This window comes from Streptopelia decaocto (genome assembly GCF_964273445.1).
Source record: "Streptopelia decaocto genome assembly, chromosome: 22".
Taxonomy (NCBI): domain Eukaryota; kingdom Metazoa; phylum Chordata; class Aves; order Columbiformes; family Columbidae; genus Streptopelia; species Streptopelia decaocto.
The window spans coordinates 419300-430263 of record NC_138677.1 but is presented as its reverse complement, the minus strand read 5'-3'; the positions used below and the strand labels follow the sequence as shown (position 1 = coordinate 430263).

Here is a 10964-nt window from a genome sequence, read left to right as displayed (position 1 = left end):
CACATCTTCAATTACCACTGCAAATTTTCCTTCATTGTAGGAAGAAATATACCTTCAGGTCTACCCCATACATAGCATATAAACATTCTCTGCCTTTAATTATTGGTTTGGCATACATTTCTTTTATTATCCGAACTGTCTTCATTGGTGTGTGAGCTAGAAAAACCCATACGGCCACAATCACCTTTCTCCCTCCTTGAGCTCTCCTGACCTGCGGTTCCACCGCCGGTGTCTTCTTTCTTGATCCCTCTTGACTGGCAGGTGCGCTCCAACCCTCTTTATCCATCACTCTTCCTCACGGGTTCACCTCCTTCCTTGCTTTTCCTTTGCACGCTGCTCCCCTGAAGAGAAACACACGGAGGACTGAGCTACAGCAGCCCAAGGGCACTACAGTCAGACAGGGGCTGATTCCGGGGCTGACACCTCCCCACACCCCACAGCGCGCCCGCCTTGCCTTGGCACCAGCCCCTCGCACAGCCCTTCCCCTCAGCTCTGCCCTCCCTGCAGCACAGCTCCCGCACGTGCCCTGCTCAGGCTGGACCCCAATGTCACGGGTCAGAGAAGGCACAGCTCAGTACAAATGCCCACGGGCGGGACCTCCCAGTTTCATTCTAGAAAGGGGAGATCGCCCCCCGCCCCGCTACACATGGGACAGTCCGCCCTGTTGAGGGAATAGCGGCTGGGACGCTCCCATTGTGGTTATGGGGGGGAACTGGCTTGGTGCAGCCTGTGAGCCCCCCAGACACAAATTTGGGGTACAGACGCCCCCAGTTTTAGCTATAGGAGATACAGACACCCCCCCCTTTTAATTACAAGAGGTACAGAGCCCCCCCGCCTTATCTATAGGTCGCTACATTGTGGGTAATAGGGGATTATAGGGGATGGGACTCTCCGATTGGCATTTGGGGGGGTAGCACAGAGCTGGTGCAGCCTGAGGGGGCACAACGAACCCCCCGGTCACGGATTTGGGGGGGCGGGACCCCCCGCTTTCATTCTAGAAAGGGGCGATCCCCCCCCGCCCCGCTACACATGGGACAGTCCACCCTGTTGCGGGAACAGCGGCTGGGACGCTCCCATTGCGGTTATAGGGGGTTTATGGGGGGGAACAGGTTTGGTGCAGCCTGTGAGCCCCCCAGGCACAAATTGGGGGTACAGACGCCCCCACTTTTAGCTATAGGAGATACAGACCCCCCCCTTTTAGTTATAGGAGGTACAGAGCCCCCCCACCTTATCTATAGGTCCCTACATTGTGGGTAATAGGGGATTATGGGGGATGGGACCTTCCTATTGGCATTTGGGGGGGTGGCACAGAGCTGGTGCAGCCTGGGCGGCACAACGAACCCCCCGGTCACGGATTTGGGGGGGGCGGGACCCCATAGGACCCATAGGCCCCCCCAAGTCCCCCATATCCCCCCCATAAGAACTCATAGACCCCCCCAAACCCCCCCATATGAACCCATAGAACCCCCCATATCCCCCCCAAACTCCCCCATATGGACCCATAGACCCCCCCAAACCCCCCCATATGAACCCACAGACCCCCCCATATCCACCCCAACCCCCCCCATATGGACCCATAGACACCCCAACCCCCCCATAGGACCCCCCCCATACGAATCCATAGACGACGCCCCCCCCCAAGTCCCCCATATGAACCCATAGACCCCCCCAACCCCTCCCATAGGACCCATAGCCCCCCCCCCCCAAGTCGCCCATATCCCCCTCATATGGACTCATAGGACCCCACATATCCCCCCCAACCCCCCCCATATGGACCCATAGACCCCCCCAACCCCCTCCATAGGACACCTCCCCCCTCGCCCCCCAGCCCCCCCTCACTGGAAGGGGTTCCCGAAGCTGACGGTGAGCGGGGGACCCATGGGTGCGGTTGGGGGGGTCAGTCCAGGCTCAGGCGCAGGGACCCCGAGTACCCCCCATCCGTGGCGAAGGCGAAGATGGAGAACAGCTGCGGGGGGGCACGGGGTCACCGGGGGGTCATGGGGTCATCAGGGGTCATGGGGTCACCGAGGGGTCATGGGGTCACCGGGGGGGTCACACCCCCCACAGTCACCCCGGAGGGATCAGGGAGGGTCAAGGGGTCAGGGGGGTCAATGGGGGTCATGGGGTCAGGGGGGGTCAAGGAGTCAGGGGGGTCAAGGGGGTCAGGGGGGTCACGGGGTCAGCAGGGGCCATGGGGTCACTGGGGGTCACACCCCCCGCAGTCACCCCGGGGAGGGGAGGAGGTCATAGGATCGGGGGGGGGTCAAAGATTTGGGGGGGGGTCAAGGATTTGGGGGGGTCAAGGGGGGTCAGGGGGGTTCATGGGGGGTTTCGGGGGTCAAGTGGGGTCAAGGGGTCGGGGGGTCACGGGGTCAGCAGGGGTCATGGGGTCACCAGGGGCTCACACCCCCACAGTCACCTCAGGGCGGGGGGGGGTATAGGATCGGGGGTGTCAAGGGGTTGGGGGGGTCATGGGGGTCAAGGGGGGGTCGAGGAGTTGGGGGGGTAATGGGGGTCAAGTGGGGTCAAGGGGTAGGGGGGTCACGGGGTCACTGGGGATCATGGGGTCACCGGGGGGGGGTGGGGGGTGGGAAGAGCTGGGGGGGGTCATTGGGGTCAGGGGTCATGGGGGGGTCAGGAGGGGTCAATGGGGTCAAAGGGGGGTGTCAGGCACCCCCCCCCACCCCCCCCCCAGCTAATCCGGATTATGGTGCTGACCCAGAATGGGGGGGGAGGGGGGGGGGGGGGAAATGGTGGGGGTGGGGGGCGGGGAATATGGGGGTCAGGGGGATATTGGGGGGGTCTCTATGGGGGCCAAGGGGTCATGGGGGGGTCCTGGGGGTTTGGGGGTCCGGGGGGGTCCAGGGGGGTTTTGGGGGTCCCGGGGGGGGTTTGGGGGAGCCAGTCACCCACTCGAGCGGTTTGAGGAATCCCAGTGGTTCTTTGATGACCCGGAACTGGCCCCCGGCCACCAACTGGGGGGACACGGAGCCTCGTGGGGACCCAGGCGTCCGGGAGGGACCCAGGCGTCCGGGAGAGGGACCCAAGCGTCCGGCAAAAGGACCCAGGCGTCCGGGAGCCTCCCCCCCAGCCCCACCTCAAGGGCGGCGCTGGGGGAGGGGAGGATTCACCCCCTCCCCACCCGGGGGGGTTTGTTGGTGCCCGTGACGTCACGCGTGACGCAACGCTGACGTCACACCCCAGGGGGCTCCTTGTGGATCCCCCCCGCCTTGTTGCTCCATCATCATCATCCTCCCCCTCCCCCCCCCCCGATGATGTGGCACCAAACCCCCCCTCCCCGGTGCTAATTAACCCCCCCTTAATTACAACAAATACAGATGCCCCCAATTAATTACCCCCCCATTATCTATCCCCCCTCAAACCACGTGTGTGTCCCCATGTTCAGTCGGGAGATGATGATCTGGTGGCAATTACAGAAACATGGTGGGACAGTTCACATGACTGGAATGTGGTCATGGATGGCTACGCCCTTTTCAGGAAAGACAGGCCGGCCAGGCGTGGTGGTGGAGTTGCTCTCTATGTGAGAGAGCAACTACAATGTACTAAATTCTGCCCAGGAGCGGATGAGGAGCGAGTTGAGAGTGTATGGGTCAGGATCAAGGGGCAGGCTGGCAGGGGGGACACTGTTGTGGGCGTCTGTTACAGGCACCAGATCAGGCTGAGGAAGTTGATGAGGCCTTCTATGGGCAGCTGAGAGTGGCCTCACAGTCACAGGCCGTGGTTGTTGTGGGTGATTTTAACTTCCCTGGTGTTTGCTGGAAGGACCATTCAGCCAGCCAGCCACAGGCCAGGAGGTTCCTCCAGTGCATTGATGAGAACTTCCTCATGCAGATGGTGGAGGAGCCGACCAGGAGAGGAGCACTGCTGGATCTCATCCTCACTAACAAGGAGGGTCTGGTCGAAGCAGTAAAGGTTGAGGGCTGCCTGGGTTGCAGTGACCACGAGATGGTGGAGTTCAGCATCTTGTGTGGCAGGAACAGAATAGCAAGTAGAATTGCAACCCTGGACTTCAGCAGGGCTAACTTTGGCCTTTTCAAGCAACTGCTGGGGGAAATCCCATGGGCAAGACTGCTTGAAGGAAAAGGGGCCCAAGATAGCTGGGTGGCATTCAGAGATTGCTTCTTCCACGCTTAGGATCTGAGCATCCCCACACGTAGGAAGTCAAGAAAGGGAGCCAGGAGGCCTGCGTGGTTGAATAGGGATCTGTTGGGTATGCTCAAGCAGAAGAGGAGAGTTTACAGGTCATGGAAGCAGGGGCTGGCCACTTGGGAGGAATATAAGGCTGCTGTTAGAGGATGTAGGAAGGCAGCTAGGATAGCCAAGGCCTCCTTAGAATTACAGCTGGCGAGAGGGGTCAAGGACAGCAAAAAGAACTTTTTCAAATACATAGCAGATAAAACTAACACCAGAGGCAATGTAGGCCCACTGAGGAATGGGGTGGGTGCCCTGGTGGCAGAAGATACAGAGAAGGCAGAATTACTGAATGCCTTCTTTGTCTCTGTCTGCTCTGCTGGAGGCTGTCCTGGGGAGCCCCATACCCCTGAGACCCCGGATGAAGCCAGGTCAATGGAGGAGTTTGCTTTAGTCGATGAGGACTGGGTTAGGGAGCAATTAAATAGTCTGCACATCCATAAATCCATGGGTCCAGATGGGATGCATCCACGGGTGCTGAGGGAGCTGGCTGAAGTCATTGCTGGACCGCTCTCCATCATCTTTGCCAAGTCTTGGGAAACGGGAGAGGTGCCCGAGGATTGGAGGAAAGCAAATGTCACTGCAGTCTTCAAAAAGGGCAAGAAGGAGGACCCGGGTAATTATAGACCGGTCAGCCTCACCTCTGTCCCTGGGTAAGTAATGGAACAGCTTGTCCTTGGTGCCATCTCAAGGCATATCAAGGATAAGAGGGTTATTAGGGGCAGTCAGCATGGCTTTACCAAGGGTAGGTCATGCTTGACCAACCTCATAGCCTTTTATGAGAATGTAACAAGGTGGATGGATGGTGGCAGAGCGGTGGATGTGGTCTACCTTGACTTCAGTAAAGCCTTTGACACAGTCTCCCACAGCATCCTCACAGCTCAGTTGAGGAGGTGTGGTTTAGACAATAGAGTAGTGAGGTGGGTTGCAAACTGGCTTAAGGAGAGAAGCCAGAGAGTTCTGGTCAATGGTGCGGAGTCCAGTTGGAGGCCAGTATCTAGTGGAGTGCCCCAAGGGTCAGTGCTGGGGCCAATATTATTCAATATATTCATTAATGATTTAGACGAGGGAATAGAGTGTACTATCAGCAAGTTTGCTGATGACACCAAGCTGGGAGGAGTGGCTGACACTGGAAGCTGTGCTGCCATCAGAGACCTGGACAGGCTGGAGAGTTGGGCGGGGAATAACCTGATGAAATTTAACAAGGGCAAGTGTAGAGTCCTGCATCTGGGCAGGAACAACCCCAGGTTCCAGTATAGGTTGGGAGACTACATATTAGAGAGCAGTGTAGGGGAAAGGGACCTGGGGGTCCTGGTGGACAGCAGGGTGACCATGAGCCAGCACTGGGCCCTTGTGGCCAGGAAGCCAATGGGACCTGGGGTGGGTTAGAAGGGGGTGGTCAGTAGGTCAGAGAGGTTCTCCTGCCCCTCTGCTCTGCCCTGGGGAGACCACACCTGGAATATTGTGTCCAGTTGTGGCCCCTCAGTTCCAGCAGGACAGGGAACTGCTGCAGAGAGTCCAGCGCAGCCACCAAGATGCTGCAGGGAGTGGAGCATCTCCCGTGTGAGGAAAGGCTGAGGGAGCTGGGGCTCTTTAGTTTGGAGGAGACTGAGGGGTGAACTTATTAATGTTTATAAATATATAAAGGGAGAGTGCCATGAGGATGGAGCCAGGCTCTTCTCGGTGGCAAACAATGACAGGACAAGGGGTAATGGGATCAAGCTGGAACACAAGAGGTTCCACTTAAATTTGAGAAGAAACTTGTTCCCGGTGAGGGTGGCAGAGCCTGGCCCAGGCTGCCCAGGGGGTTGTGGAGTCTCCTTCTGTGCAGACATTCCAACCCGCCTGGACACCTTCCTGTGTAACCTCAGCTGGGTGTTCCTGCTCCATGGGGGGATTGCACTGGATGAGCTTTCCAGGGCCCTTCCAATCCCAAACATACTGTGAAACTGCGAAACTGTGACTGTGAAATTCAGCTGCACTCCCCCCAATCCCCCCCCCACCCCATTAGCCCCCCAATCCAATAGACCGCCCCCCCATTTCCAGCCCCGCAGCGCCGCATTAACCCCGTTTTTTTTGGGGGGGAGGGGGGTCAGGAGGGTGGGGAAGGTCCCAATTTGGGGGGGGGTCGCTATTTTGAGGGGGGAAAAGTCGCTATTTTTTTTTGGGGGGGGTCGCACCTGGTTCAGAACCTCCATCCTGCGGCTGGGGCAGACGCAGAGCTGCGGAACAGCTGTGGGGGGGGAGGGGGGAACAGCGCGGCGTGCGTAGAGCGGGAACAGCCGCATGGTGAGGGCGGTGGCGTGGTGAGGGCGGAAGTGACGTCGCGACGCCGCGCCCCGGCGCCATGTTGGGAGAGGGCAACGCCGCTTCCAGAGCTAAAATAAGGGGTTTTTAACCCAAATTGGAGTTTATTGGGGGGGGTCCAGGGAGTCCCCGCGCTCCAGCAGCTCCCCCAGCAGCTCCTCGCACATCAGCAGCGCCCGAGCCATGTGGAAACAGCCTGGGGGGGGGGAATAACGCGGTCCCAGTAGCTCCCAGTTTAACCAGTACCCCCCCCACCCCACCCCCCCGCCAAGACCCACCTTTGTAGGGCCCCCCCTTGATGGTCAAGGCCACGTTGCCCTCCCGGGACAGGTACCCGAACCATTCGCCGTGCTCGGGGTCGCGGAACTGGGGGGGGGGGGGAGAATTGGGGGGGGTGGGAACCCCAAAAAGGGACCCAGGCGTCCGGGGGATAGGATCCCATGCAAAGGGACCCAGGCGTCCGGGGGTTGGACACCCCCCAAAGGGACCCAGGCGTCCGGGGGATAGGATCCCATGCAAAGGGACCCAGGCGTCCGGGGGTTGGACCCCCCGAAAAGGGACCCAGGCATCCGGGAACAGGGGGACACCCACAAATATGGGGAACCCCAATATGGGGACCCCCCCAAACATGGAGATCAAACATGGGGAGCCCCCCAAACCATGGGACCCCCCCAAACATGGGGACACCCCAATATGGGGAACCCAACGTGGGGACCCCCCCCAAAAATAGGGACAACCCAATATGGGAACCCCCAAACATGGGGACACCCCAATATGGGGACCCCCCCCAAATATGGGTATCAAACATGGGGACCCCCAAAAAGCATGGGAACCCCCAAACATGGGTCTCAAACACGGCCCCCCCCAGATCGTGCCCCCCAATGGCGCCCCCCAATTGCCCCCCCAATCGTGCCCCCCAATTGCCCCCCAATGACACCCCCCCATGGTGCCCCCAATCGCCCCCAATGGTGCTCCCTAATGGTGCCCCCCAACTGTGACCCCCCAACCACCCCCACATTGTGCCCCCAACTGCCCCCCAATTGCCCCCATTGGCGCCCCCCAATCACCCCCCAATCGCACCCCACAATTGCCCCCATGGCGCCCCCCCAATCACCTCCCAATGGCGCCCCCCAATGACACCCCCCTAATGGCACCCCCAACCGTGTCCCCCAATGGCACCCCCCAACCGTGCCCCCCAATCGCCCCCCATGGCGCCCCCCAATCAACCCCCAATGACACCCCCGCAATGGCGCCCCCAGTCGTGCCCCCAAGTGTGCCCCCCAATTCCCCCCCAATCACCCCCCATGGCAACCCCCAATCACCCCCCAATGACACCCCCCAAGTGCGCCCCCAATGGCCCCCCGTGGCGCCCCCACCTTGTCGAACAGGAAGGTGGCGACGCGCTGGAACTGCTGGAGCAGCCGCGGCCGGGGCTCGAACCGCTGGGCGGCCAGCAGGGCGACCATGGCCTCGGCGTGGGGCCACCACAGCTTCATGCTCCACTCCAGCTGGAACGGGGCGAAATGGGACAAAAATGGGGCAAAATGGGGCAAAATGGGGCCTGTGGCCTCGGCGTGGGGCCACCACAGCTTCATGCTCCACTCCAGCTGAAACGGGGCGAAATGGGGCAAAAATGGGGCAAAATGGGGAGGAAATCGGGGGAAATTGGGGACAATGGGGGGAAATGTGGAGAAATGGGGGGAAATCGGGGAAATTGGGGGGAAATGGGGGAATGGGGGAAATGGGGAGGAAATGAAGGAAATGGGGAGGAAAGGGAGAAATGGGGGAAATGGAGGGAAATGGGAGAAATGGGGAGAAATGGGGAGGAAGTGAAGGAAATGGGGAGGAAATGCATAGGAAATGGGAGGAAATTCGGGGGGAAAAGTGGAGGAAATAGTGAGGAAATGGGTAGGAAATGTGGGGAAATGGGTAGGAAACAGGGGGGAAATGGGAGGAAATGGGTAGGAAATGGGAGGAAACGGGTAGGAAATGGGTAGGAAATGTGGGGAAATGGGTAGGAAATGGGAGGAAACGGGTAGGAAATGTGGGGAAATGGAGAGGAAATGGGGGAAATGGGTAGGAAATGTGGGGAAATGGAGAGGAAATGGGGGAAATGGGAAATGGGAGGAAACAGGGGGAAATGGGTAGGAAATGGGAGGAAATGGGTAGGAAATGGGTAGGAAATGTGGGGAAATGGGGAGGAAACGGGGGAATGGGAGGAAATGGGTAGGAAATGTGGGGAAATGGAGAGGAAATGGGGGAAATGGGTAGGAAATGTGGGGAAATGGAGAGGAAACGGGGAAATGGGTAGGAAATGGGGAGGAAATGGGAGGAAACGGGTAGGAAATGTGGGGAAATGGGGAGGAAACGGGGAAATGTGGGGAAATCGGAGAAAATGGGTAGGAAACGGGTAGGAAATGTGGGGAAATGGGGAGGAAACGGGGGAAATGGGGGAAATGGGTAGGAAATGGGAGGAAACGGGTAGGAAATGGGTAGGAAATGTGGGGAAATGGGGAGGAAATGGGGGGAAATGGGGGAAATGGGAGAAAACGGGTAGGAAACGGGTAGGAAACGGGTAGGAAATGTGGGGAAATGGGAACGAAACAGGGGGAAATGGGAGGAAACGGGTCGGAGCTGGGGGATGGGGGGGTACCTGTGTGGGGCAGAGCCCGTCGGCGTCCAGGAAGGCGCAGAGCCCCCCGTGCTCGGGGTCCCAGCCCCAGCGCAGCGGCTGCTCCACCAGCGCGGCCACCGCGCGCCCCCCCAGCGCCCGCGCCCCCGGCGCCCGCACAGCTGCAGCAGCAGCCACCCCCCCTCCAGAGCATGGCCTGTGGATCGGAACGTATAGATCAACCTATAGATCAACGTATAGATCAGTGTATGGGTCAGGGTATGGGTCAGGGTATGGGTCAGGGTATGGGCGAGTGCAGCAGTGTATGGGGGTGAATGGGGATCAGTGGGGATCAATGGGGGTGAATGGGGGTCAATGGGGCTCAATGGGGCTCAATGCGGGTCAGTGGGGTGAATGAGGATCAATGGGGGTAAATGGGGATCAATGGGGGTCAATGGGGTGAATGAGGATCAATGGGGGGTCAATGGGGGTCGATGGGGATCAATGGGGATCAATGGGGGGTCAATGGGGATCAATGGGGGTCAATGGGGATCAATGGGGGTTAATGGGGGTGAATGGGGGTTAACTGGGGGATCAATGGCAATGAATGAGGATCAATGAGGGTGAATGGGGGGTCAGTGGGGATCAATGGGGGTCAATGGGGCAAATGAGGATCAATGGGGGTGAATGGGGATCAATGGGGTCAATGGGGTGAATGGGGGCCCCCCGCTCACCAGGGTTCATCAGGCGGCCCAGGCTGCCCCCCAACTCCTGCCCCTCGGGGGTCACATTCTCCAGCACCACCTGGTCCCCCGCTGGGACGGGGGGTTTGGGGTACAGAACGGATTGGGGTACAGAGGGATTTGGGGGGTACAGAGGGGTTGAGGGTACAGAGGGATTGGGGGGTACAGAGGGATTTGGGGGGTCTGGGGTGCTTGGGAGGTTCTGGGGTCACAGGGGGGATTTTGGGGGTCACGGAGGGGGGCACCGGGTTGTAGGTCAGGGAGTCATGGGGGTCACAGGGGTCATGGGGTCAGAGGGGTCATGGGGTCACGGGGGTTACAGGGGTCAGAGGGTCACAGGGGCCTTGCCCTTTGACCCCTGACCTTTGAACCATGACCTTTGACCCCAGGGTGTTACCTCGTAGAGCTCCAGGGGGTAATTACAGGCCTGGAAGAGACAGAGGGAGAGTTGGGGGGGTGGGGGGACCCAGGAGTTCGGGAGGGACCCAGGAGTTCGGGAGGGACCCAGGAGTCCGGGAGGGGACCCAGGAGTTCACGGGGGACCCAGGAGTTCGGGGGGGACCCAGGAGTTCGGGAGGGACCCAGGAGTTCGGGGGGGACCCAGGTGTCCGGGAGGGACCCAGGAGTTCGGGGGGGACCCAGGAGTTCGGGGGGACCCAGGCGTTCGGGAGGGACCCAGGCGTTCGGGGGGGACCCAGGCGTTTGGGGTGTGACCTCGAACTTGGGCCTCAAGCGCTGTCGTCGGTGTCGGCGACGGGGACGTTGTAGAACTCGCCCTCCTCCTGGTTCAGGAGCTTGAACCTGCGGACGGACACGGGGACGGACGGACAGGGGGACATTGGGGGGGACGGATGGACACGGGGACGGACGGACAGGGGACATTGGGGGGACGGATGGACACGGGGACGACGGACAGGGGGACATTGGGGGGGACAGATGGACACAGGGACGGACGGACAGGGGGACATTGGGGGGGACGGATGGACACAGGGACGGACGGACAGGGGGACATTGGGGGGGACGGATGGACACGGGGACGGACGGACAGGGGGACATTGGGGGGACGGATGGACACGGGGACGGACGACAGG

The 10964-nt window shown here is 60.0% G+C and overlaps 1 protein-coding gene across 3 annotated transcripts in view; it reads right to left on the bottom strand.

Annotated features, from left to right (window-relative positions):
- Positions 1–6591: 6591 nt before the first annotated feature.
- The window catches only part of RENBP (renin binding protein), a 9375-nt gene continuing 5002 nt past the window's right edge, over positions 6592–10964 (bottom strand). The window contains exons 7-10 of one of the 3 annotated variants that reach the window (XM_082070770.1): positions 9173–9299; positions 7896–8027; positions 6798–6885; positions 6592–6715 (exon numbers count right to left, since the gene is read on the bottom strand). In XM_082070770.1, the coding sequence (XP_081926896.1) occupies positions 6624–6715; positions 6798–6885; positions 7896–8027; positions 9173–9299 (439 nt within the window). In that variant the 3' untranslated portion in view covers positions 6592–6623. Of the gene's footprint in view, positions 6716–6797; positions 6886–7895; positions 8028–8083; positions 8127–9172; positions 9300–10964 lie in introns of those variants that run through there. The other 2 variants (XR_014185876.1, XM_082070771.1) reach the window with 2 other exon arrangements.